General features: G+C 47.2%; 1 protein-coding gene across 2 annotated transcripts; it reads left to right on the top strand.

The window, feature by feature from the left end:
* Positions 1-304: 304 nt before the first annotated feature.
* On the top strand, positions 305-24902 carry SMO (smoothened, frizzled class receptor). Of its 2 annotated transcripts, XM_006074369.4 has the most exons (12): positions 307-1204; positions 16281-16486; positions 17167-17376; positions 17619-17791; positions 18127-18346; positions 18442-18565; positions 19967-20059; positions 20744-20852; positions 21788-21973; positions 22388-22536; positions 23044-23178; positions 23397-24902. In XM_006074369.4, exons 1-12 carry the CDS (start codon positions 880-882, stop codon positions 23807-23809), a joined length of 2343 nt encoding a protein of 780 aa, XP_006074431.2. In that variant the 5' UTR covers positions 307-879; the 3' UTR covers positions 23810-24902. The 2 variants fall into 2 exon arrangements, with proteins under 2 accessions (XP_006074432.2, XP_006074431.2); XM_006074370.4 differs by lacking the exon at positions 21788-21973 and having other exon boundaries at positions 305-1204.
* Positions 24903-26881: the final 1979 nt, after the last annotated feature.

Below are 26881 nucleotides of genomic sequence, written 5' to 3' on the forward strand. Positions count from 1 at the left end.
TTCTAGATGCAGTAGAAGGTTCAGCTGACTTCAGGCATCCCTTGTCTCTCCCACATAAACCAGAAGAGTCTACTCTCTGCAGACGGCCAAGTTGAACGATCCTCAGGCCAGTCAAGATGCCCGCTGAGTCTGTGGCAATTACTGGCCACGATTTCCGATTTCCACCCAACTTGTGCCCCGAGGCAGCGGCGAGGTCACCGGAGCCCCCTGGCCTGGGCCTCTCCAGGCTCCCGGGATATTGAAGCTCCAGCTCCTCCTTTCTCGCATCCCTCCCCTCCTCTTCCCTCCCTCGGCCAGTCCCTCCCCCAGCCGTGTGGTGGGGGGACGGGCGGGCTTGGCTCGGCAAGGCCCGTGCATTCCAGAGAGCCAAGCGAGCTAGAGCAACAAAGGAGCCGGGTAGTTGGCGGGGAGAAGTCGGGGGGCTGAGGCGCGGTAACGCGAAGGGGGCGTCTGGGAGGCGGGCTGGCGCGGGGGCGGAGTCGGGGACCCAGTCCCGCACCCCCGGCCCGCGCCTGGCCTCCATCGCGGGGCCAGGAGGTGGTTTTAATGGTGGGAGAAGGAATGGGGCTGGAGATTGGGGGCCCAGGGGGCTCCCGGGGGTGAAGATAACTTGGATTGCTAGGAAGGGGTAGAGAGTTGTGCATCCCGGCCCGGGCCTCCGCCGCCCAACATGGGCCCCGGGTTCCAAAGTTGGCGAAGTTGGGTGCCGAGGGCCCGAGGCGCGCGGGGCGTCCGGGGGGACCCGGCACCGGACTCTTGGGGCGCACAGGACGCCTGAGCTGCGTCTGCGGTCCCCAGGGTGGCGCGTGTGGCCGGGGGGGTGGGCTCCGGAGAGCGGGCGGGGGCGCCGGGGCTTCTGCTGAGTTGGCGGGTTTGGCCATGGCCGCTGCCCGCCTCGCACGGGGGCCGGAGCTCCTGCTCCTGGGGCTGCTGCTGCTGCTAGGGGGCCCGGGCCGGGGGGCGGCCTTGAGCGGGAACGCGACCCGGCCGGGGCCCTGGAGCGCGGGCGGGAGCGCGAGAAGGAGTGCAGCCGTGACCGGCCCTCCGCCGCTGCTGAGCCACTGCGGCCGGGCCGCCCCCTGCGAGCCGCTGCGCTACAACGTGTGCCTCGGCTCGGCGCTGCCCTACGGGGCCACCTCCACGCTGCTGGCCGGGGATTCGGACTCCCAGGAGGAGGCGCACGGCAAGCTCGTGCTCTGGTCGGGTAAGCGCGCGGGAGCCGGAGCCCGGGTCGGGGGCCGTGGCGGTGGGTTGTGGGGACTCTCCGAAAGAATAGGCTTGGGCCTGAGCTTGTGAGAGGTGGGAGCAGCACCCGGGACAGTTGGAGGAACAGAGTCTGAAACTTGGGAGGCAGGCTTGAGACCCTGGGGTGATGAAGAGGGAGGGCGAGGAAGTTGAGGGAGTGGGTCACAAAGGGCCTGAGCAGGGTAGGAAGCAAAGGATGGGGGGGGGGGGCGGGGATGAAGGCCCCCGGAGCGAGAGGGTGGGGGCTCTGAGCCACAAGAAAGGACATCTTTTTTTTTTTTTTTTTTAATTTAAGAAGAGATGCTCCACGTAGGTGCCACTCTGGAAGCAGGGTCCTCGGGAATGCAAGGTGTTTAGACCTTGGAGCAGAGACCAGGAAATCGAATTGGAGAGGGAAAGATGGGGGTAGAAGATTTAGGCATTGAGGGAAGATGGGGAGAAAAAATTGAGTGAAATTTGTGAAAGGTAAGAAACCCCTGGTAATGACTAATTAAAAGGTAATCAGAAAGCTCCAGAAATCTTGTTTTGGGAGCCAGAAGTCCAGAGGATTGTGATCTTGTCCTGCTTTTGACAGGAGATTTTGGTTTCCTCATCTGAAAAATGGGGACTCTGTTCCCTGTCCGAAATTGTGAAGGAATGAGACTCTTCTAACCATCATCTGTGTGTTCTTGGGAAGTTTGGGTTCTCAGACTGGTCTGCGTTGAGGAAGGACACTTAAGTCTGGAGTGTCCAGGCCCTTGGATACTTACATGGTGGCCTGAAGTCCCAGAAGCCTCACCTCAAGCTGGGATTATGACCTGATCTGAAAAACTGCAGACTAAACCCAAGCAGGTCCTTCTTTAGCAGTGTGGAGTGGATTAGCTCCCCTCTTGTCACTCTTCCGGGCTGGGGACCTAAAGATAAGGGAAGGGAACTTGCCTCACCACCCCTTGCTTGTAGCTAGTGTGATTCCAAAATTGTCCTTGAAGAAACAGAAACTAAAATCAAAAGCCAGGAGCAGACATGGGAACCTCCTTCTTTTGATAGGTCTTGGATGTCCCGCATGTCCATTCTGCCCCAGCATCTTGATAGAGAAGTGTTTGTAGGCTGCCTGTCATTGTCACATTGACCGCTGGAGTTCTGAGTCTTTGCCGGATGTTGAACAAAGCCATGTCATTCCTCACTTGGTACAGATGTCAGAGGAAGAACTTGGAGGATGGTACCCATAGTGGAGCCACATCCTTTGTGGGTATTGGATTCTAAAGTCAACATGTAGGCAGAAACCATGTGTAATCAACAGTAACTTTGAAAAAAATCACAAATGGCCACAATGTCAGGTCTCTGTGACTTTGTGTTCATATCCTCTTTTATGGTAATATGTTTGTATGCATGTGCAACATATAGTAATGCACAGTATGTAAGAAGGGGCATACATAGAAAATATAATTTTAGTTTTTAAAATTACATAAATGCAGAAATGATAAAATTAAAAAAACACACACGCAAAAGAAAGGTATCAACAAGATTTCTTTGAGTTTGCTAAGTTGCTTCAGTCATGTCCGACTCTTTGCAACCCCATGGACTATAGCCTGCCAGTCTCCTGTCCATGGGATTCTCCAGGCAAGAGTACTGGAGTGGGTTGCCATTTCCTTCTCCACCTTTGAGTTTAGGAGCCAATTGTATGGAAAATCTAAATGTCTCCAAACTAGAATCTCACCCAGTTCTGAGCTGCTCACACTATGAAAGGATATGTTCCTCCCATCTCTCTCTTCTTATTTATTTAACAGGGGCTTATGGTTGAATTCCCCCAACTTAAATGCATGTGTGATGCTGCCCTTCTGTAGTTATCATCAAATCAAGGTGGAAGGATATGAACCTCTCTCCAGCCCAAGCTCCTGAAAGCAGTTGCTGGGCAGAAGTGGTTTTGGCAGAAAAGTTTAGGAGTTAGAACCATCTGCTGGCTGCATAGGTTTGAACCTCACTAGCTGTGACTCTGGTGGGACACAGTCCTGCAGGGGTTCCGGCACTGAGCCCTGGTCCTTAGTTAACTCTGAGTTCTTCTCTGCCCTCATCCTTCATCCCTCAGCTCAGTCCCATTCCCATATGCTTTCTGGATGTTCCTTTTCTATGTCTAGTCTTTCTGCTAGATGTTTCATGTGAAGTAGAGCCAGAAGTAGGTATAGGTATGGGCTGGATCAGTAAGTGGGTAGAGTGAACCAGAGCCAAAAGTGAGAATCACAGAGAACCCTTCAGCTAAGAGTTCTGGCTAGTGATTTGTCCTGTCCTGAGCTAGTAGACTTGATTTGGCTTAAGACGTAGTCAGTGTCATCTGGCTCTTGGAGGTGTTTTTGTAGGTGGAAATGATTTAGGGTGTCTGTAAACTTGAAAGTAGAGACTTGTTCTTTTCTTTTTTTTTTTTTTTAATCTCAGAGTTCTGAGTACATAGCTTTCCACTCATTCATTCAGTTAGGTGTTTGGATGCTGGCTACAAGTCATCCTGGATCAGTTTCTGGGGCAGATAAAGATGGAGAATACAGACAGGATCCCTGCCGTCAAGGGAAGACAGACAATTAAACCAGGCTTTAGCAATACCTCAACAAGGTATTGTGACCTGGTAGGATGATGAAGGAACACAGAGGACTTTGGGGAACAGTGAGAGACCCCCGGAGGAACTGACATTTAACCCACAACCTGAGAAATAAGTAGGAGTTTCTGGGGCCAAGGATGATTTGGGTGGGAAGGGATAGGAAGAGGATATAGATGTACAAAGGTGTAGAGGCGAGAGGGCTTGATACTTTTAAGGAAGTATAAGAATTTCAGTAGAAATGAATCAAAGCATGTGAGGGATAGGATTCTGAGAGATAAGACCTAGAGAATTAGAAAATAAAGGGATTCATATCCCATATTGGAAAGTTTGGATGTTTGCTGGAAAATAAGAAGGGGGCACTGAAGTCTTTTAATGAAGAGAGATGGAATCATATTTACATTTCAGACCGATCTCCTTGAGTACTGTGTGAAGAAGCCATGAGAGGAAGGGAAGCCTGAAGCCAGTTTGCTTGTTGAAGGGATGGTTGAAGTAGAGATGATGGTGGTCAGTACTGGAGTGACAGCCTGGAAGAAATGGACAGATCCTGGGATTTCACAAGTAGAACCAATGGGACTTGCTGATGAGTGAGCAGGAGGACCCAGGTTTCAGGCTTGGATGGAAGGTGGTATCATTCCCTCTCACTAAGCTGGAGAATGCTAGAGGAGGAGGAGGTTTAAGAAGAAAGTACGAGTTCATTTTGGTCATGTGAATTAGAGGGGCTCATTGGACATCTGTGTGGAAAGTGAATGTCGCTCAATCGTGTCTGACTCTTTGCCACCCCATGGACTATAAAGTCCATGGAATTCTCCAGGCCAGAATACTGGAGTGGGTAGCCACGGCTTCTTTACCAGCTGAGTCACTAGGGAAGACATCTGTGTGGAGAGTCCCAGCAAACCTAGAATTGTTTTGTTGCTCAGTTGTGTCTGACTCCTTGCGACCCCATGAATTGCAGCATGCCAGGCTTCCCTGTCCTTCACCATCTCCCGGAGTTTGTTCAGAATCATGTCCATTGAGTTGGTGATGCTATCCAATCATCTCATCCTCTGTCACCCGCTTCTCCTCCTGCCCTCAATCTTTCCCACCATCAGGATCTTTTCAAATGTGTCGGCTCTTCGCATCAGGTGGCCAAAGTATTGGAGCTTCAGCTTCAGCATCAGTCCTTCCAATGAATATTCTGGACTGATTTCCTTTACGATTGACTGGTTTGAGCTCCTTGAAGTCCAAGGGACTCTGAAGAGTCTTCTCCAACACCACAGTTCAAAAGCATCAATTCTTTGATGCTCAACCAAACCTAGAATAGGAGTTGTTGAAGAGAGGTAGCCACTATGAGCTTCCTCAGCCTAGACTGCTGAGCCTTTGGAAGTGAGGAATATCTCAGGTTGGGCCAATTTGTAAGTTTATATAGAACTCAGGTCTGTCTCGCCTATATCTTTCAACTCTCTAGACTTGGGCTTCTTCAGGCAATCAGCATCTTACCCCAGGATAGTATGAAATGTCTCCTCGCAGGCTTTCCAAGCTGACCAGACAAACATACTTATCCAGGCTATGGCCCACATTTGGCCAGACCTGGCTGGTTTGGTAAGTGGGGTAAGAAAGCAAAGAGACCTGTGGCTGGCAGGGGAAATATGTCTCTGAGCACCAGCACGTAGCCTCTTTGACCACTGCTGTGCTCTGTGTGTGCACAGGGGTGTGCAGCCCTGTCCCCCAGCTGGGGGCAGCTGGTAGGGAAGAGCTGGAGAAGCTGGGAGGAATTTCTCATTTGCTACTCAGACATCTAGCTGAGAGATTGAGAGGAGGTCTGTTATTTGCAAAGGCAGACCAGAAAGAATTTCCTTAGAGCTGTTCCCAAACCTGGCTGATGATCAGAATCATTTTTAAAATATATATTTTTGGAAAGTATAAAAATACAGAGAAACACCCATGGGCTCAAGTTTTCATTTTTGCTTCAGATTTTTACCTTTTGAGTTGTGAAATGTAGCCTGTATACAGAAGGTGCATATGACACAGAGGTACTAAATAATAAATAAATATAAAATGACACCTGAGTCAAGTGATGGTGGGCCACCTGGGAGCTCCCTCTGTCTTTTCCAATTACATCTCCTTCCCTCCTCTTCTAGAAGTAACCACTACCCGGATGTTTTTGATCATTCCCTCTTTCCTCCATAGTTTTACCATCTAGTTTTGGAATCCCTGAACAGTGTATTTCAGTTTTGCATGTTTTTTACCTCTAAACAGATGGAACTGAGCTGTGTGTATTCTTTTTTGTCTTACTTCTTTTGCTCTATGTTATTTTGTAAAATTCAACCATGTTGTTGCAGCTTATTTTTCATTGCTGAATAGTACTCCATTGTAGAATATACCACAATTTATCTATTTTATTGTTCTTTTTTGTTTGTTTTTGTTTTTGGCTGTGCTGGGTCTTTGTTACTGCTCGAGGGCTTTCTCTAGTTGCAGTGAGCAGGAACTACTCTTTATTGCGATGCACAGGCTTCTCTTGTTGCATTACATGCGCTCTAGGGCGTGCGAGCTTCAGTACTTGTATCATGTGGGCTCAGTAGTTGTGGTACACAGGCTTAGTTGCTCCTTGGCCATGTGGGGTCCTCTCAGACCAGGGATCAAGTCCATGTCCCCTCATTGGCAGGTAGATTCTTAACCACTGGATCACCAGGAAAGTCCCCTTTTGGTTGTTCTTTAACATTTAAGTTATCTCTGTTTTTGGCTACTATGAATAACATTGCTGTGAATATTCTTTTCTGTATATCCTGGTGCCCCTAGGTCAAATTTCTCTAGGTACATACTGAGAGAAATGGAATCGCTAGGTAAGAGGGCACGCATATCAGCTTTGCTAGATAACGTCAGTTTTTCAAAATCATTGTACCAACTTCTACACTCACTATTCCTGTAGAAGAGTCACTGTGGCTCCATGTTATTTCTGACACTTGGTACTGTCAGTGTTTTAAATTTTTGCCAATCTAGAAGGTCTGAGTAGACCTTTCTCTGAAGAGGGCATATAGATGTCTCATGAAAAGATGTTCAACATTGTTAGTTATTAGAGAAATGCAAATCAAAACTACAATGAGATATTACTTCATACTGGTCTGAATGGCTATCATCAAAAAATCCACAAACAAATGCTGGATGAGGAGAAGGGAACCCTTCTACACTGTTGGTGTAAATGTAAATTGGTATAGCCACTATGGAGAACAGTATGGTAGTCCCTTAAAAAACTAAAAATAGAGGTACCATGTGACCCTGCAATCCCACTCCTGGGCATATATCTGGAGAAAAACATGATCCGAAAGGATACATGCACTCCAGTGTTCATTGCTGCACTGTTTACTGCCAAGATGTGGAAGCAACCTAAATGTTGATCAACAGAGGAATGGATGAAGAAGATATGGTACTTATATACAATGAAATATTATTTAGCCATTAAAAGAAAATTGATGTTGAGGAACCTATTTTCAGGGAAGGAAGGGAGATGCAGGTGTAAAGAATGGACTTGTGGACACAATGGGGGAGGGAGAGAGCGGGATGAATGGAGAAATAGCATCACCATATATACCCTATCAGCTGTAAGCTGGTGGTAAACTGCTGTGGAGCATAGGGAGCCCAGTCTGGCGCTCTGTGATGGCCTGGAGGGTTGGGATCAGGGAGGAGATGGAGGCTCGAGAGGAAGGGGATGTAGTATAATTATGGCTGATTTGCATTGTTGTATGGCAGAAACCAACACAACGCTGCAAAATTTTTTTTAATTTAAATGAACAATTATTACACACAAAAAAGAATGAAATAATGTCATTTTCAGTAACATGGATGGACCTAGAGAGTGTCACACTGAGTGAAGTAAGTCAGAGGAGAAACATCGTATGGCATCCCTTATACGTGGAATCTAAAAAGAAATTTTACAAATGAACTTACAAAACAGAAAGAGACACAGATTTAGAAAACAAACTTATGGTTGCCAAGGAGAAGGGATAGTTAGGGAGTTTGGGAAGGTCATGTACACACTGCTGTTTTCAAAGTGGATGACCCACCAGGACCTACTGTATAGCACATGGAACTCTGCTCAGTGTTATGTGCCAAGCTGGCTGGGAGGGAGGTTTGGAGGAGAATGGATATATATGTATGTGTGGCTGAGTCCCTTTCGGCTCACCTGAAACTACTACATTGTTAATTGGCTACACCCCAGGACAAAATAAAAAATTTAAAGTTTGAAAGAAAATTTTTTTTTGCCAGTCTAGTCTAGTGGCTGCGTGGTTGTATGTATTTGTGCTTTTAATTTGTATTTCCCTGATTGCTAGTGAGGTTAAGCACCATTTCAGATGTTCCTTCACCGGCCATTTAGATTTCTTCTTTTGTGAAACCTCTGTTCAGATCTTCGGCCCATTTTTCTGTCAGACTATCTGTCACATTTGTAAGATTTGTAGTTATTTATATACTCTATATATAAGTCCTTTATTGGTTATAAGTATTGAAAATACTTTCTATTCTGCAGCTTGCCTTTTCATTCTCTCAGTGTCTTCTGTTGGACAGAAGTTCTGAACTTTAAGGTAGTCATTTATCAACCTTTTATGATTAGTGCTTATTGTGTCTTACTTTTAAGTCCTTTCATACCACAAAGTCAAGAATTCATTCTGTTACCTTCTTTCCTTTCATTTTAGGTACATAATTCACCTGGAATTGATTATTTTAGAACTCCAGTTTCATATATATTGTCTCAACATCATCTATTTAAAAAAAATTCTTTTCTGTACTGGTCTGCCATAAATCAAGTGTTCAAATATATTTTTGTTTCTGGGATCTTTATTCCATTCCATACGTCTATTTGTCTATCTCTTATCATACCATCTTAATTATAATATCTTTTTTTTTTAACCATGCCTTTGGGCATGCAGGATCTCGGTTCCCCAACCAGAGATCAAACTCGTGTCCCCTGATTTGGGAACTTGGAGTCTTAACCACTGGACAACCAAGGAAATCCCTTTAATTATCATATCTTTATAGCATGGTCATTTTATAAAATTTTATTTTTAATTGGATGTTAATTGCTTTACAATGTTGTGTTGGTTTCTGCTATACAACAACATGAATCAGCCCTAAGTATATATATATTCCTTCCTTCTTGAACCTCCCTTCCACCCCAGCCCCCATCCCACCCCTGTACATTGTCACAGAGCACCGTGCTGAGCTCCCTGTGTTGTATAGTAACTGCCCACTAGCTATCTGTTTTACATATGGTAATGTATATGTTTCAATATAGCAGGGTTCTTTACCTTCTTTGAGCTATAAACCTTTTTGGCAGTCTGGTAAAACCTATGGGCCCCTTCTCAGTATAATATTTTTAATTCATAAAGTAGAACATGTAGGATTGAAAAGCATATAGGATTACAAAAGAAATGAATTATATTGAAATATAGTTATCAAGTGTTAAAAAACAAGTTTACAATCTAATGTATGTGTGCTTCTTTATTAGTACACTAGATAAGATTTAGTGTGGGTTTAATAAGCACTGTAATGTCAAGGTAGTGATGAGCAGTAAAAATATTTTGAGGTGTTTCCAACAAAAGTATCTAATTTCTATTTGTGACAGAGCCACAGGTACTGCTATCATTTCTGTGGTTTGTTGCTCATATTCATAATTGGGAAAGACTAAATTTCAGTTAGATATAATTTTTTCCCATCTAGGTTCATGGACCCCTAAATTCTCTTTGTGACCTCCAGGCTAAGAACCTCTGCTTTAGAGGATGGCACTATTTAATAGACAGTGTGGTCTATTCTTAACCCTTTGTATTTCATGTAAAAGTATTTGTTGGTGGTTTTGATTGGAATTACATTGAGTATATAGATTAATTTGATGACATCTTTACAATATTGTGTCTTCTAATCATTTCATTAAGTATTCTATGGAGATCTTTAATTTTCTCAGTATTTTTTGCAGTTTTCTGCAAAAAGTTCTAAATACCATTTGTTAGATTTATTCCTAGGTACTTGACATTTTAATGCTGTTATAAATTGTGCTTTTACATTTCATTTTGTTTGTTGCATAGAGATACAATTGATTTTAAATCCAGTAAACTAACTAAATTTATATACATACAAAGTTATCTCATTTGTGAATAATAAGTTTTGTTTCTCCTTTTTCAAGCTATATGTCCTATATTCTTTATTGCCTTACTGCACTACTTAAGACCTCCAGTACATGGTTAAATAGAAGTAATAATAGCAGCAGCAGTCTTCATTCTTGACTTTTTCTTCATTCTAAAGAGAAAGCTTTTATACCTTTCACCATTAAATGTGATATTTGGTATAGGAATCTTGTAGTTATATTTAATCAGATTAAGGAAATTTTCTTCTATTCCTAATTTGCCGATTATTATTTTTATCATGGATGGATGTTGAACTTTATCAACCACTTCCTCTGTTGAGATGATCATATGATTTTTTTCTGTCAACATGGTAAATTGCATTGATGAAATTTTCTAATGCTGAACCATCCTTAGCACAATGGTTTTCAACTTGATTGATCATCAGAATCACCCAAATTCTTTTTTAAAGTTTCAGTTTGGTTCAGTTCAGTTCAGGCGCTCAGTTGTGTCTGACTCTTTGTGACCCCATGAATTGCAGCACGCCAGGCCTCCCTGTCCATCACCAACTCCCGGAGTTCACTCAGACTCATGTCCATCGAGTCAGTGATACCATCCAGCCATCTCATCCTCTGTCATCCCCTTCTCCTGCCCCCAATCCCTCCCAGCATCAGAGTCTTTTCCAATGAGTCAACTCTTCGCATGAGGTGGCCAAAGTACTGGAGTTTCAGCTTTAGCATCATTCCTTCCAAAGAAATCCCAGGGCTGATCTCCTTCAGAATGGACTGGTTGGATCTCCTTGTAGTCCAAGGGACTCTCGAGTCTTCTCCACCACAGTTCAAAAGCATCAATTCTTTGGTGCTCAGCTTTCTTCACAGTCCAACTCTCACATCCATACATGACCACTGGAAAAACCATAGCCTTGTCTAGATGGACCTTTGTTGGCAAAGTAATATCTCTGCTTTTCAATATGCTATCTAGGTTGGTCATAACTTTCCTTCCAAGGAGTAAGCGTCTTTTACTTTCATGGCTGCAGTCACCATCTGCAGTGATTTTGGAGCCCCAAAAAATAAAGTCTGACACTGTTTCCACTGTTTCCCCATCTATTTCCCATGAAGTGATGGGACCGGATGGCATGATCTTAGTTTTCTGAATTTTGAGCTTTAAGCCAACTTTTTCCCTCTCCTCTTTTCACTTTCATCAAGAGGCTTTTTAGTTCCTCTTCACTTTCTGCCATAAGGGTGGTGTCATCTGCATATCTGAGGTAAAATTGTATCAAATATTATTTTTAAAGTACATAAATATAGAAAAAGTGAAGAAACTATTATAACACCTATGTTCATATTTTTTCTTTTTATTTCGTATTTTATTAAGGAAATAAAACAAGGGAATTCCCTGGCAGTCCAGTGGTTAAGTCTCACAGCCAGAAAAAAAGAAAAAAAATAGATAAAATCGATGTCCCCTTTCTTCTTGTTTCCAGTTGCATTTCCTTCTCTTCTCTGGGAAGCTTCCCCCATCCCAGTAATTTGCATATTTATTTTTTAAGCTAAATTACTTTAATAAAATAGGTAGTACAAAATTGAAAAGTAACCAAAGTTAAACCCTTCCATTTCTGCTTCCTGCTCCCCATTTCTCCTCCCACAGGCAACTGCCAACACTAGTTTTGTGTCTTTTTGTAGAATCTAACATGTACAAATGTATGTGTGTTCTTATTTTCCCTCCCATAACCAGTAGTGGTTCTGCAGGCTCAGTTGAGTGTCCTCTACTCAACTGCACCCGTTTAACAGGATATAGTGAAGGTTGTTTCAGTTCATCACAAATGGTTCAAGCCTCGATAGTGTTCTATTATATTGATGTGTGACATTTTATTTAGTAGGTCTCCTATTGATGGATATATATTAAGGATGTTTCTACTCTTTTGCTATTACAAACAATATTACAATAAATAATCTTATATATGATTTTTGTGAACATATAAAGTGGAATTGTGAGTATATTTGATAGCTGGTATCAGACAGTCTCCATAAGTGTTTAATAATTTTTATTCCTACTAAAAATGTACAAAACTGCCAGTTTCCCCTACGCTGTTGCCAATGTAGCATTTTCAAATGTTTTGACCTTTATCCTTCTAAAGATTAAAAAAATATGTCATTATAGTTCTATTCCACACTTATTGAGTGAGACTGAACATCTCTTTATGTTTTTAAAGGCCATTTGTATTTTCTGTGTGTGATTTCTTGTTTATCTTTTGCCCGTTTTTCTATAGGATTATGAATTTCTTATTGATTTAGAAGAGCTTTATGCACATAAGGAAAGTAATTCTTTCTTTACCTGTGATGTTTATTGGAAATATATTTTCTCAGTGTGTTGCTTTTCTTATGATCTTGTTTTTTACCCTACTGAATTTATCTGTTTTTCTGCATGGCAGGCAGGTTCATTCTTTACCACCAGCACCACCTGGGAAGCCACTATCTATTTTTCTGAAGTCTTTTCTTCAAATCTTTTATTTCAAAATTTCTAGTTTTGCATCATACTTCAAAAGGCCTTTTCCACTCTAGGATTTTCAAAAAACATTTTCCACTTTTTCTTCTAGTAGTCTAATTTTTTAAAAAATAATGTAGTTATTTTGATTCATCTGGAATTTATTTTTTATGTAAGAAATGGGGTAAGGATCCAACTTATTTTTTCCCCAAGCTGCCTCATCAGTTGTCTTTCTTTTTTTTTAAGCAATTTGATTTTTTAGCTTTTCTTCAGTGAGTTTTTACTTTTAAAATTAATTTTTATTTTATATTTAAAATTAGTTTTATTACATTTTATTATTTCAAATTAATTTACAATGCTGTGTTAGTTTCTGCTGTATAGCAAGGTGAATCATTATACATATACATATATCCACTCTTTTTCAGATTCTATTCCCTGTAGATCATTACAGTGTATTGAATAGAGTGCCCTGTGCTATGCAGTAGGTTTGTTTTTTCTTTTTCTCTTTTTTCTGGCTGCACTGCACTGCATGGGGGATCTTAGTTCCCTGACCAGGGGATCAAACACGAGTCCGCTGCATTGAAGTTTGGGGTCTTAACCAGTGGACTGCCAGGGAAGTTCCCTCAATTGTCTTTCAAGATTTATTTAATAATCTATCTTTTCCTTGAGGATTTTATTTTTAAAGTACAAAATAATATTTAAAATGAAAAAAAAAAGAAAAGTTGCACACTTTAAAAAGCTGATAATTGGGACCTCCCTGGTGATCCAGTGGCTAAGACTTTGAGCTCCCAATGCAGGGGGCCTCAGTCCAACCCCTGGTCAGGAAACTAGATCCCACATGCTGCAACTAAGATCCCAGTGCAGCCAAATATGTAAACAAATTATATATATATATATATATATATACATATATACACACATACACACATACATATATTCAAAGCTGATAATTACCACAAATATCACAAAATCCAGAAAAATAAAGGATATAGTATGTATGTGTGTGTGCATGTGTTCTATTAATAGTTATTCATTGTTATATTACAAAGCATTCCAAAACCTGATGGCTTAAAACAAGAACCATTCCTTTTGCTCATGAGTCTACAATCTGGGCAGCACTCAGCAGGGATGGGTTGCTTCTGTTCCCAGATGTCTGTGGCCTTCACTGGGATATCTGGAAAAGTTAGGAACTTGAAAAAATGCAGCATCTCTTTCTCTTTCAAGGAGAAGGGGACAACAGAGGATGAGGTGGTTGGATGGCATCACTGACGTGATAGACATGAGTTTGAGTAGGCTCCAGGAGTTGGTGATGGACAGGGAAGCCTGGAGTGCTGCAGTCCGTGGGGTCACAAAGAGTCGGACACGGCTGAGCCACTGAACTGAACTGAACTGAACTTTCCCTTTCTTCTTTTGGCCCCAGGGTCTGTCTATACAGTCTCTCCACCAGGCCTCTTCAGCAGGACAGCCTTGGGATAGTTAATCTGATTACATGGCAACTGGGCTCCAAGAACAAGGGTTCCAAGAGACCCAGGCAAAAACCGAATGGCTTCTTATTATGATCAAGGCTTGAGAGTCTGAGAACATCACTGCCACCACATTTTATTGGTGGAGCAAGTCACTAAGACCAGCCCATATTCCACAGTATCTTTATTCAACGTCTATCTGTTTCTCCTCTAAAATACATTTTACTCTAGGGAGCTCCTCCCTATTTAAAATGTATTGTTTAATAAACATCCAGTAAAATTCACTTTCTTTGTTGTCACAGTTCTATGAGTTTAGACAAAGGCATAGCCTGGATGCAGCCACTGCATTCGAGATGGAGAACAGCCCCATCACCCCCAAATGTTCCCTCGTGCTGTCCCTTGGTAGGCAAAGTCCTCTCCTACTCTATCCCCTAGCAACCACTGCTGTGTCCTCCACCCATACCCAGGCAGTCAGAATTTTGGAGACTGGGTTCTCCATCTAGAGGGATAAAGGTCCCCCAGGTGATTTTGATTTGAGTCAGGTCTGAGAACTGTTGTTGGGGACATGTCTTCTTTTAAAATATCAGTTCAGTTCAGTTGCTCAATTGTATCTGACTCTATGGCACTCCACTCCAGTGTTCTTGCCTGGAGAGTCCCAGGGACGGGGGAGCCTAGTGGGCTGCTGTCTATGGGGTCGCACAGAGCCGGACACAACTGAAGCGGTTTAGCAGCAGCAGCAGCTATAGCCCCATGGATTGCAGCACGCCAGGCTTCCAAGGAGCAAGCATCTTAATTTCATGGCTGCAGTCACTTTCATCACTGCAGTCATCTGCAGTGATTTTGGAGCCCAAGAAAATAAAGTCTGTCACTTAAAAAAAAATTTATATATATATATAATTTTGCTGCGTTGGGTCTTAGTTGCTGCATGTGGATCTTTAGTTGCAGCATGTGGGATCTAGTCCCCTGATCAGGGATCAAACCTGGGCAGAGTCTTAGCCGCTGAACCACCAGGGAAGTCCCCCAAGAACACTGCCTATTAAGTAATAGGAATTTGCTTTGCACCCTTAGAATAGGCTTTGCTAGTGAGAGCTATGAGTGGTCAGAGGCCTCAGATAAGTAACAGTAACAGCTAATATCTCTTGAGTGTTTAGTATATGACAGGTACTGGGCTATGTACATTTGGCACATTATCTCACTCTGCACCACAGTTCCACTAAATCTTTTATCCCCATTTCACAGATGAGGAAATTAAGGCTCAAGATTAAGTAATTTGTACAAGATCACACAGCCAGGAAATGGTAAAGCCACAATTTGGACTCAGGCAGGCCAAATTTTGAGGTCCATGCTCCTTATCCCTCCCTCCCCAAAAGAGAAGTTACCTGCCCCCACCAGCTCCAGCCTGGGCAGTTCCCCATGTTGGCTCTCACTTCCTCAGAAGCTTCTCCTAATACAACGTCTTGTTTGGGAAATAGGTGTTCCTGCAGGAGGGATGATTCAGGAGGAGCAGAGGGATGGAATGCTGAAGTGAGCTTAGGCCACGGGGGAGCAGGGTAGAGGCCTGGGCTGGGGCGGGGTTGCTGGGAGACCTCCACCTGCGTGCGTCTTGCTGACAAGACCTTTCCTCCCCCTGCACTGGATACAGCCTCCTCTGTTTCTCTCCATCTGATTTCCTGTTTCCTCTTCTGGCTTTGGAGTACCTGGCTCCCCTGACTACCTCTTCCTAAACTCCTACCTGTTCTCTGTCCCACCTCAGCTTGGTAAGAGGAACAAGGGTCTGGGGGTCTGGGCAAGGGAAAACACCTCCTGGATCTGGTGCACGGGCCCTGTGGGGGTGGGTCCCACAGCCCTCCTTCCGCATGGACTGTAGAAGGTTTAAGAATGCCCCTAAAAAAGTAAAAGGTAAATTGATTTTGGGTTCTCAGCCAGAGGTGCCAACAGTCCTTTAGTGGGTCATTTTGAAATGGGGGCTTTTTAAAAACTTTAATTGAACTGCAATATATTAATACATGGAGAAAAGGGCACAGATTGATTTTCACAAGGTAAATATACCTATGTAACTGGTACCAGATCAAGAAATAGAATACTACCAATGTCCCAGAAGTCCTCTTCAAGCCTCTTCCAGTCCCAACCCTGGAGTGGGAGGGGTAGGGAGCATTTTTTTGGTTGTCACTAGGACTTAGGGTTTCTGTTGGCATTTAGTGGGCAGGGTCTAGGGATGCCAAATGTCCTGCAGTACATGGGACAGTTCTGTACAAAGAATGGTCCCGCCCAAATGCCCGGCTGAGAAATGCTGTGCCTGACGGTCCTGAGCAGTCATGGCCTGCAGCATGGCCAAGAGAGATGCCTTAGGCCCAGGGAACAGGGATGCAGCTGGGTCTGTGGGTCAGAGTGAGGAGGGGTCTTCACTGCAATGTATCCACACTGTGGCTACACCCGCAGGCCTCCGGAATGCCCCCCGCTGCTGGGCAGTGATCCAGCCCCTACTGTGTGCTGTGTACATGCCTAAGTGTGAGAACGACCGGGTGGAGCTGCCCAGCCGCACCCTCTGCCAGGCCACCCGCGGCCCCTGTGCCATCGTGGAGAGGGAGCGGGGCTGGCCCGACTTCCTGCGCTGCACCCCCGACCACTTCCCCGAGGGCTGCCCGGTGAGTGCTCTGCAGGGCCGGGGCTGAGCTGGGCATGGGGACAGGGCCCAGCAGGGGCAGGGAAGCTCAGAGCCTACTGTGCTGAAAGATCCCAAGTCATGGGCTCAGCGAGCCACAGACCCAAACCAAAACTGGGCCAGTCCATCAGGGGTTATCTTATCTAGCTATAAAACATTTTTGAGCACCCACTCTGTTACTCACTGGGGAGTTACAGGAGTCATGAGTGACAAACCTATTCTCAGAAAGTTTATCGTCTGTTTAGGGAGTCAGGGCTTGGGCTTGCACATGTAAAACGCAAGCGACACCAAGACAGGGATGGGATCTAGTTCTGGAGTGAAGGAGAGCACATTAATAATAATAATAATCATTATTTATTACTGTCCAAATACATTTTAAACATCTTACATTTATTTATTCATTTAACCCTTAGATCACACCATGAAGTAAGTACTGCTGTCCTATAGATCAGGAAACGGAGCTAACAGGGAGGTCACATAACTTGCCCTAGGCTATGTGGTCCCTGAGCGGCAAGGCTGGGATTCAGATGCTGGAAGGTTGTCTACAGCATCTGCGCTTTCAGCCTCTCTGCCGTGCTAACCCTGCACCTCTTATTAAACCAAAGGTCACCTCGAGCCTACTGCTTTCCACTGTATTGTCTTCTCCCCTTCTCTCCTTGCCAGAATGAGGTGCAGAACATCAAGTTCAACAGTTCCGGCCAATGCGAGGCTCCCTTGGTTCGGACCGACAACCCCAAGAGCTGGTATGAGGATGTGGAGGGCTGTGGGATCCAGTGTCAGAACCCGCTGTTCACCGAGGCCGAGCACCAGGACATGCACAGCTACATCGCGGCCTTCGGGGCTGTCACGGGCCTCTGCACACTCTTCACCCTGGTCAGCAGAGGGCAGGCCCCGGGTGGAGGGCAGAGGGAGAGGTGGGGGCCCGGGACCCTCAGGCTGCCTGTAAAGTAGGGAGGGAGCCAGTTGTCCGTGGGAGGCTGGGCTCTGGGAATCGGGGGGAGGAGAACTTGACAGGGGTCTTCAGGGAAGGGTGGTGATTAGAGGGGTGGGGAGTTCCAATAAGGGTGGCAGAACAGCCCTAACCCCGTGGAATGGGCCCCTCTTCTCTCTTCTAGGCCACATTTGTGGCTGACTGGCGGAACTCCAACCGCTACCCCGCCGTCATCCTCTTCTATGTCAATGCATGTTTCTTCGTGGGCAGCATTGGCTGGCTGGCCCAGTTCATGGATGGGGCCCGCCGGGAGATCGTCTGCCGTGCTGATGGCACCATGAGGCTTGGGGAGCCCACGTAGGTGTCCTGGGTTCCCAGAGGCGAGGGCGAGGGGAAGAGGCTGATGCCCATTTTCCACAAAAGGGGCAGGTTGGACTGGAAATGGAGACTTCAGCATGGGATTCAGCTCTGCCTTGTTGCACCCAGGGTCTTCAGCACTAGAGCCTGGACTGTTCACATCTTCTGTATCCTCTTCACTTCTGACCCAAGCCTGGTCTCCAAGCCCTGACTCCTAGAAGAAACTTCAGACCTTAGAAGCCAGGAGTCTGGGGACCACAGGGCCAGAGGGGGGGAGACTTAGTAGATAGAATACAGAATGAGCACCCCAAGTGACACCCCACTTGTCTGCGCAGCTCCAATGAGACCCTGTCCTGCGTCATCATCTTTGTCATCGTGTACTATGCCCTGATGGCCGGCGTCGTCTGGTTTGTGGTCCTCACCTACGCCTGGCACACCTCCTTCAAAGCCCTGGGGACCACCTACCAGCCTCTCTCGGGCAAGACTTCTTACTTCCACCTGCTCACGTGGTCACTCCCCTTTGTCCTCACTGTGGCAATCCTCGCCGTGGCCCAGGTCTAGTGACTGGTACGGGGTGGGGACGCGTGTGGGGCGGACGTGGGTGCGGGAGAAAGTGACCCACTCTGTCCCCCTACCCCTTCCTCCTGCAGGTGGACGGGGACTCTGTAAGCGGCATCTGTTTTGTGGGCTATAAGAACTACCGATACCGCGCTGGCTTCGTGCTGGCCCCCATTGGCCTGGTGCTCATTGTGGGAGGTTACTTCCTCATCCGAGGTGAGTGAGGACTGGGCTGAGCACCTGCTCTGTGTAAGCAGGAGTCAGGAGCTGCCAGCTCTGCTGCCTTTGAGGCAGGACCTCAGCTGGCTCACTGGGGCCTTGGGGCAAAGGGGAAGGACAGACATAGCACCACAGACAGACACAGCACCACGTCACTTGGTGTGGGGCAGCACCTTTGTTTGGCCAGAAAAATGCTGCCCTCAATCCAGCCTTATGTGAAGGCTAACGGCTTGCTGAGTGGAGCTTGGGCTGGGTCCCTACCCCTGCTCAGCTCTGACCAGATGCCCTTGTGTAATAAACACCTTGAGTGACCTACCTCGTCCACGTGGGCCAGCTGGGGGCCTTCCATCGTGTGTGTGCCCTGAATTTATATACACGCTCAGTCTCTGGAGCTTGGTTTCTCAGCTCCTTTCTGCCCACGGTGCACACACACGCAGAGTTTTCACAACACACACAGATTCTCTATTTCCCTGTTTCAATCTGCCGCCTCCACAATGAGCCTCCGTGTCTGAGCTCATTTTTGTTGAGCGTTCTCTGTAAACTTCAGTTTCCTCCCCCAGCTCCTGTTCAGCCCACCTTGTTTCCGTCTCCTTGGCAGTGGCTGGGCCTCTGATGTGTTTTGTATCTGTGTGTTCCTGTGCGGTAGCCACCAGCCACGTGTGTTGAAACTAGTCCAGGTTGAGACGTGTCATAGCATAAAATACAAACTGCACTTCAAAGACTCAAGCACACACAGAAGTAAACAGTCTCATTAACAGCTTGTTATACGGATTACACGTTGAAATGATAATGTAGACAATGATTTATTGTTTTTAAGGTGCATTGAAGTTAATTTCATTTGTGTCCCTTTACTTTTTGAAGGCGGCTTCTAAAAAATTTGAGATTATGAGTTGTTATTCAGTTGCGCAGTCATGTCTGACTCTTTGTGGCCCCATGGACTGCAGCATGCCAGGCTTCCTTGTCTTTCACTGTCTCCCAGAGTTTGCCCAGACTCGTGTCCATTGAATTGATGATGCCATTCAGCCATCTCTGGAAAATTTGACATTATGAGTGTGGCTCACATTATATTTCTCTTGGAGAGCACTATCCTGGGGTCTCTTCTTTGGCCTTTTTCATCAGAATAACTTTGACCCACTGCCTTTCTTGGGGAGGCTGGACCAGGAGTGAGGCGTCTTTGGTCTCCACTGTCTCCCTGCCCTGCTCCAGTCTTTCCTGTCCGTAGCATGTCTGCCACCAGCTGCACTCCAGTGTCTCCAGTTCCTCCAGCTTTAAATCAGCACAAGAGTCATCAGACCTGGGATTCCAGGACCATAGGACCCTCCTGGGATGCCACACACCCATCCCTCCCAGAAGAGTGGTCTGGCCCCCACTAATGTCTGCCATTTCCCTTATGTTCAGGAGTCATGACCCTGTTCTCCATCAAGAGCAACCACCCTGGGCTGCTGAGCGAAAAGGCAGCCAGCAAGATCAACGAGACCATGCTGCGTCTGGGTGAGTGGGTCCGTCCATCACCACGCCCACTGGGGAAGGGTATTGGAGGCTGAAGTTAGCAGTTAGCAGCCAGGGGGCAAGACTAGGCTCTGTGCGTGTGTGTGTGTGCGTGTGTGTGTGTGCGTGTGTGTGTGTGTGTTGGCGGTGATGCTGGTGGTAGCAGCTCAAAAGGGAAGGTACCTTCCTTCTCAGTTGGAAGAATTCAAGTTCCTGTCAACACTTGAGGCCTATTTAGAGCCCTCAAGTGCCTCTAATTTCTTATCTTATTTTGGAGAAAACAATTCTTTTGTATGTTTTATTGACGTGTACTTGAATCACAATGTTAATTTCTAGTGTATAGAACAGTGACTCAGATATATATATCTACAGATACTTTTTCATATTCTTTTCATTATGGTTTATGACAGGATATTGAATATAGTTCCCTATGCTATACAATAGGACCTTGTGTATCTATTTCATATAGAGTAGTTTTCTGTGCTAATCCCAAACTCCTGATTTATCCGTGCCCCACTTCCCCCACCTTGGTAACCATAAGTTTGTAGAGAAAACAGTTTTTAAACTGAGCCCAGCACAAAGTCACCCCAGAGTCTTTCAGGCCCGTGTGGGGCGAACACCTCCTCCCTACCGCCACTCCCACACCTGGGATGGGTGACACCCTGCCCCACCCCTGACCCTCCACAGGCATTTTTGGCTTCCTGGCCTTTGGCTTTGTGCTCATCACCTTCAGCTGCCACTTCTACGACTTCTTCAACCAGGCTGAGTGGGAGCGCAGCTTCCGGGACTATGTGCTGTGAGTGGGGGACTGGGGGCCTGCAGTGGTGGGCACTGGAGACCCCTCTCTGTGGTCCAGCAGGGGTCCGTTAGGTTCCAACCTCAGAGGGCGAGAGAAACTGCCCGTCTTGCTTTGGGTGCTCACACTGTTAGTTGCTCCGTAATTTGCAGACATGGCCAACAGCCCTGGGGTCCCTGCCCAGCTCCGCCCTTCCCTCTCATCCCCAAGGCTGCCTGGCTGGTGCGTTTGTAACTGTTAAGCCATTGTATGTTTTGGCTTCTCCCCACCTCTTGTGTTGGCCACAGATCTTGCTTTCTATTTCTCATGGACTCTTTACAGAGCGTATTGCAGATCCCTGCACAGCAATAGTTATTGCTCTACAACAGGTTAACAACCCATTAATGCTTTCTGGGTTTGCCTGTGCTTTTTTTGTGTCACATGATGATAAATCTGCGAGGGTAAGGCACCTCAGCTACTTCAAGAAGTGCAGTCCATACTGATACCAGGAATAGGAGTTAAAATGCTCATTGGGACTTCCATGGTGGTCCAATGGCTAAGACCCCATGCTCCCAATGAAGGGGCCTGGGTTTGATCCTTAGTCAGGGAACTGACTGCAACATGCTGACTCCCACATGCGCAACTAAGACCCTTCTTATTTATTCCTTCAAATAAATAAATAAATACATTTTAAAAATCCTAAGTGCTTCAGACTCTTCCTTAAAGGCTCCAGCGTCCAGTGTGTGTCTGGGTCCCTCCCCCAGAAATTTGATTTCATTGAATGGGGTGTGGCCCAAACATCAAGAGTCATTAAAAGCTCCCAGGTGACTCTAATGATCACCTAGGATTGCAAATCATTGATGTGGGCTTCACTCTTTCTAGTGTTGGGATTGATTGTCTGGGCAACCACCAGGGAGACTCAGAAAGCTTCACCCGTCTACTACCCCTTGCCACAGATGCCAGGCCAATGTGACCATCGGGCTGCCCACCAAGAAGCCCATCCCTGACTGTGAGATCAAGAATCGCCCCAGCCTCCTGGTGGAGAAGATCAACCTATTTGCCATGTTTGGAACTGGCATTTCCATGAGCACCTGGGTCTGGACCAAGGCCACGCTGCTCATCTGGAGGCGCACCTGGTGCAGGTGGGGTCAGCAGCAGCCCGTCCTGACCTGGCTGCCTCGTTCTCTCAGTCTCAGCATCCTGTAGGCTTGGTCAGGTCTCACAAGTCCCATAGCAGCCTTGAGCAGGTGTGATTTCTAAGGGGCCGAGCAGCCTAAAGCGGCCTTTCCTGTGGCTCACCACTGCACCCTGGTGACACCTTGTGTCCTTGCGAGGATGGGCCAAGGACTGTGCCTTCGTGTCTTCTAAGAGAGGAGTGATTCGAGAGCTGGGCACAGGAGCCCTGCATTCTAGCCTCCCTTTTTGGCAGAGAAGGCCTCTCTACTCTTCAGGGCTCTGGAGGCTCCTTTCCTGGAGGGAATGGATTTGCTGGTCTTTTGCAAGATTTGAGGGGAAGTGGCTGCTCCATGCCCCCTGCCCCATCTTTCTGCCCTCAGGTTGACGGGGCAGAGTGATGATGAACCCAAACGGATCAAGAAAAGCAAGATGATCGCCAAGGCCTTCTCCAAGCGGCGGGAGCTGCTGCAGAACCCAGGCCAGGAGCTCTCCTTCAGCATGCACACCGTCTCCCATGACGGGCCTGTGGGTGAGCTGCCACTCTGTTCTCCTCTGGAGCCCATTCCCAGTTCCCTTCCAGGCTGGTGTGGCTTCATGGTCTGTTTGCAAGGCTGTGAGGAATGGTGCTCCTTCTTCTGTTCACATACTCCTTCTTCTCCAACCCCCCACCCCCATCCCCCCACCAATCCATCCCAGGCTACTCTCCCCTCTGTTTCTGCCCCTGGGTCTGCTTGCTGGTGATTTGGTTCCAAAGGACTCATCTCCCTCACCTTCAACCGTCTTCTTCCCCTGTTCTCCCTGGGCTACTGGAAGTCAGGTTTCCGGCACTGGGTTTCTGGCGTCTCCTCAGGCCCCCATGCCCTTCAAACCGGGGATCGGTAGAGATCTGGCTGTGCCCACCAGGGTGGGCTTTCTGTGCTAAGTTGAGTAGGAGCCAAGGGCTGGGGGAAGGTGAATGGTACCAAATATGGAAGGAGCAGTCACGGTGAGGGCCTGGGCAGTCATGGCACCTCGCCCTTTCCTTCCATCTCCACAGCGGGCTTGGCCTTTGACCTCAATGAGCCCTCAGCCGACGTGTCCTCTGCCTGGGCCCAGCACGTCACCAAGATGGTGGCCCGGAGAGGTGCCATACTGCCCCAGGATGTGTCTGTCACCCCAGTGGCAACGCCAGGTATGGGTTTCCACTCCTGTAGGAAGGTGGGGGATGTTGAGGCTGGAAGAAAGTCCTGGGAGTGGAGTAACAGGAGCTGCCGGCAGGGGAGAGGGAGGGGAAGGCCTTGGAGAACTATAGCATGGGTCCCCGGCTCCAAGAGAAGGGGCCCGGGGAGAGAAGGTGCCATGCGCACAGAGCTTAGAGTCCCAGGCTCCCGTTCTCTCTCCCACCGTCAGTGCCCCCAGAGGAAAAAGCCAACCTGTGGCTGGTTGAGGCAGAGATCTCCCCGGAGCTGGAGAAGCGCCTGGGCCGGAAGAAGAAGCGGAGGAAGAGGAAGAAGGAGGTGTGCCCGCTGGTGCCACCCCCGGAGCTTCACCTCCCCGCCCTGGGCCCTGCCTCTGCCCCTAGTGCGGTCCCTCGGCTGCCACAGCTGCCCCGACAGAAGTGCCTGGTGGCCGCGGGCGCCTGGGGACCTGGGGAGTCCTGCCGACCTGGAGCCTGGACTCTGGTCTCCAACCCCTTCTGCCCAGAGCCCAGCGCCCCAGCCCCTGTGGCCTGGGCGCAGGGCCGCCGGCAGGGACTGGGGCCCATTCACTCCCGCACCAACCTGATGGAGGCAGAACTCATGGATGCAGACTCTGACTTCTGAGCCTGGAGAGTAGGACCTGCAACAAGAAGGAGGAACAAATACCGTTCCGAGGCTTTTCTTCCTCCCTGAGAGTGCTTCTGTCCAGGATCTTATCTTCCCGAGCACCTGAGGGCCCAGTTCCTTCCCCAGAGAGTTCAGTGTGGACGGCTCATGGCACCAGGACTGCAGGAAGGAGCCCTGACATCTCCATGGATAGGCCTCACCGGGGCAGGGCCCTGGAGGTTAGGGTCCTTGATTCTGCCCCACCTGGCTGGCAGCGTCAGTCTCCAGCGGGGTCATGGGTAGCAGAGCTCCTAGTGTGGCGGTAAAGGTGCGAGCAAGGCTGCGTGGGCTTGCATGCATACTTGCATGGGCTGTGGTGGTCAGCCCCTGTCTGGCAGATGAGGGCTGGCTGCCCTTGTTTGTGCCAATGGGTGCCCTTCCCTGGCACTCTCAGACCAAAAGTGTTCATTGGGTCATTATCCCTTTGTCCACCTGAGGACAGAGCTCCTTTCTCCCCTTTCTGGTTGGTTGTGGGGCTGGGAGTACTTACTCCCATAGGGGCTGTAACCTCTCTTAAAAGTGTCCAGCTGGCTCCACCATAGGCCAGTAATCCACCCTGGGTGTTGTGGCACCCTCCTTTCCCCTTTCCCCTTTCGGTTCAACCAGGCCAGCCTCTTCCTGTTTCCTGTTTGTTGATTAGGACCCAGAGTTGCAGCATTTTCCATCCTGCCCCCACGCCCTACCCCTTTGCCACTGGGCTCCATCTCCAGGTGAGAGGTTGGTTCAGCCATAGAGCCTGGCATGGTGGAGAAGCTGTGAGTGATGGGAAGCCTCTGGGCCTCAGAGAGATGCATGCTATCTCTCAGGGGATGGATCCTCTGACTGAGGAACTACCCTTGGGAAGCTGCTGACACTTCAGCCAGGCAGGAACGCTTCCTTCAACTTCCCCAGTCGGTAGGTGAAGAGGTTCCCACCTCTCATTACCCCCATCCAAGGCCCCAGTGTCAAGAACCAGACAGCAGGGAGCTTTAGCAGCTGGCTGGGTTCCAGATCAGAGGATAGGGATAAGGAAACAAAATATAAACAGTAAATAAAAGGTTTTTGTATAATCTATTGATGTGCTTCTTTCCAGAGGCCCCGTCTTGACCCACTTACCTGGTCGTAATCTCGTTTGTCCTTCACTTCCTCTGCAAACTATTCTGCAAGGCCAAGAGCTCAGTTCTAATGAGGTCACCACTGACAGATGTCGGGCCGATGTCAGCTTAATGTGCTGGCTGTCCTTCCTGGCCAGTTGGTTCTATATATGGACAAAGGCTCTGGCCACAGCTGCCTCACTGCGCATTGATCACGAGATGAATGAGCAAGGACGAGCAGCCTCTCCCTGCAGTGATGACACTTGCAGAAAGCAAGTGTCCCCTGCTGGGGAGTATAGGTGGGCGTGGATCCTCATGGCAATCCCAGGCCCCCTCTGGGAACCTCTTGCCTCTACAAGGGATGTCTGTGGGACCAGGTGCATTCGCATCCACAGCTTCCTCCCCCTTGGGCTGTCAGAGAAATTCAGGCTTCTCTGAGGGATGCCTGCTAGTCCCACTTCCTCCAGAAAGATGTCAGTAGAAAACTGGGAACTGGACTCAGGATCCTGTGGAAAGGAAGAGTGGGTGGAGGAAAGGGGGTGTTACCCACGGACGACTCAGAGGGTATTGTGCAGTATTAAGTGTGCCTGTTTATGGGTGTTGCTCAAGTGATGGGGACACAAGCAATTTGCCCAGAGCCAAATTCCAAAGGAAGAGGAAAGGGAACTAACACTGATTATCTACTATGTACTTTACATGTGTATAAGGATAATGATGATAACAATAAGAGCTAATTCTTATTAAATACTTGCTAGCTCTAAGCACTTTGTATCTATTAACCTGTTGAATCTCACAACAGACCTCAGAGGCACTGTTAACACCCCCAAGACACTTAGGTACAAGAAAAGTTCAAAAGTTTGCCTGAGAGAAAGTGATAACCCTGGCATTCCATCAGAGCCGTCTGGCTCCAGAGTCACCTGGTTCTTGGCCTCTGCACTCTGAGTGTTGTGCTTGTGCTTACTCATGCAATCGTGTCTGACTCTTTGCAACCCCATGGACTACCAAGCCAGACTCCTCTGTCCATGGGATCCTCCAGGCAAGAAGACTGGAGTGGGTTGCCATGCCTTCCTCCAGGGGATCTTCCCAACCCAGGGACTGAACCCAGATCTCTCATATTGCAAGCGGATTCTTTACCGTCTGAGCCACCAGGGAAGTCCCTGCACTCTGCTGCCTCTCCTTTAATTCGGAAGAGGCAGAGGAACTATTTTTCTGTAGCAACAAACTTCAGAGAAGTAAAATGACTTGCCCACAGACCTCATAGCTAGTAAGTAACACACTGGGCCCAGGGCCTTCCTAACTCTGCAGTCCAGACTCTTTCTGCTCTTAGGTCTGACTTTTGGTTTTTCCTCCTATCCACATTGCCCATGCTGTGTTCCCTCTGGCCTCCCCACATCCCCTTGTGCTTGCCCACCTTGCTCATTCTTGCCATCACTGCTCTTCTCAACAGTAGTAGAGCTAATTTCTATTTTTTTTTTAATTGAAGTATAGTTGATTTACAATGTTGTGTTAGTTTCAGGTGTACAGCAAAATGATTCAGTTACATATATATTTTTCAGATTCTTTTCCATTATAGATTATTATAAGATATTGAATATAGTTCTCTGTGCTACACAGTAGGTCCTTGTTGTTTATATTTAATAGTGGGTTTTATATATAATCCCAAACTAATTTATCCTTCCCTGTGTTTCCCCTTTGGTAATCATAAATTTGTTTGTCTGTGAGTCTATTTCTGTTTTGTAAGTAAGTTCATTTGTATCATTTTTTTTTTATTCCACGAGTGATATCATATGATATTTGTCTTTCTGACTTACTTAGTATGATAATCTCTAGGTCTGTCCAAGTAGCTGCAAATGGCATTGTTTCATTCTTTTTTATGGGCTGAGTTATATATATATATACCCCACCCTTTTTATCCGTTCATCTGTTGATGGACATTTAGGTTGCTTCCATGTCTGGC

Source organism: Bubalus bubalis, chromosome 8 (genome assembly GCF_019923935.1).
Source record: "Bubalus bubalis isolate 160015118507 breed Murrah chromosome 8, NDDB_SH_1, whole genome shotgun sequence".
NCBI lineage: Eukaryota > Metazoa > Chordata > Mammalia > Artiodactyla > Bovidae > Bubalus > Bubalus bubalis.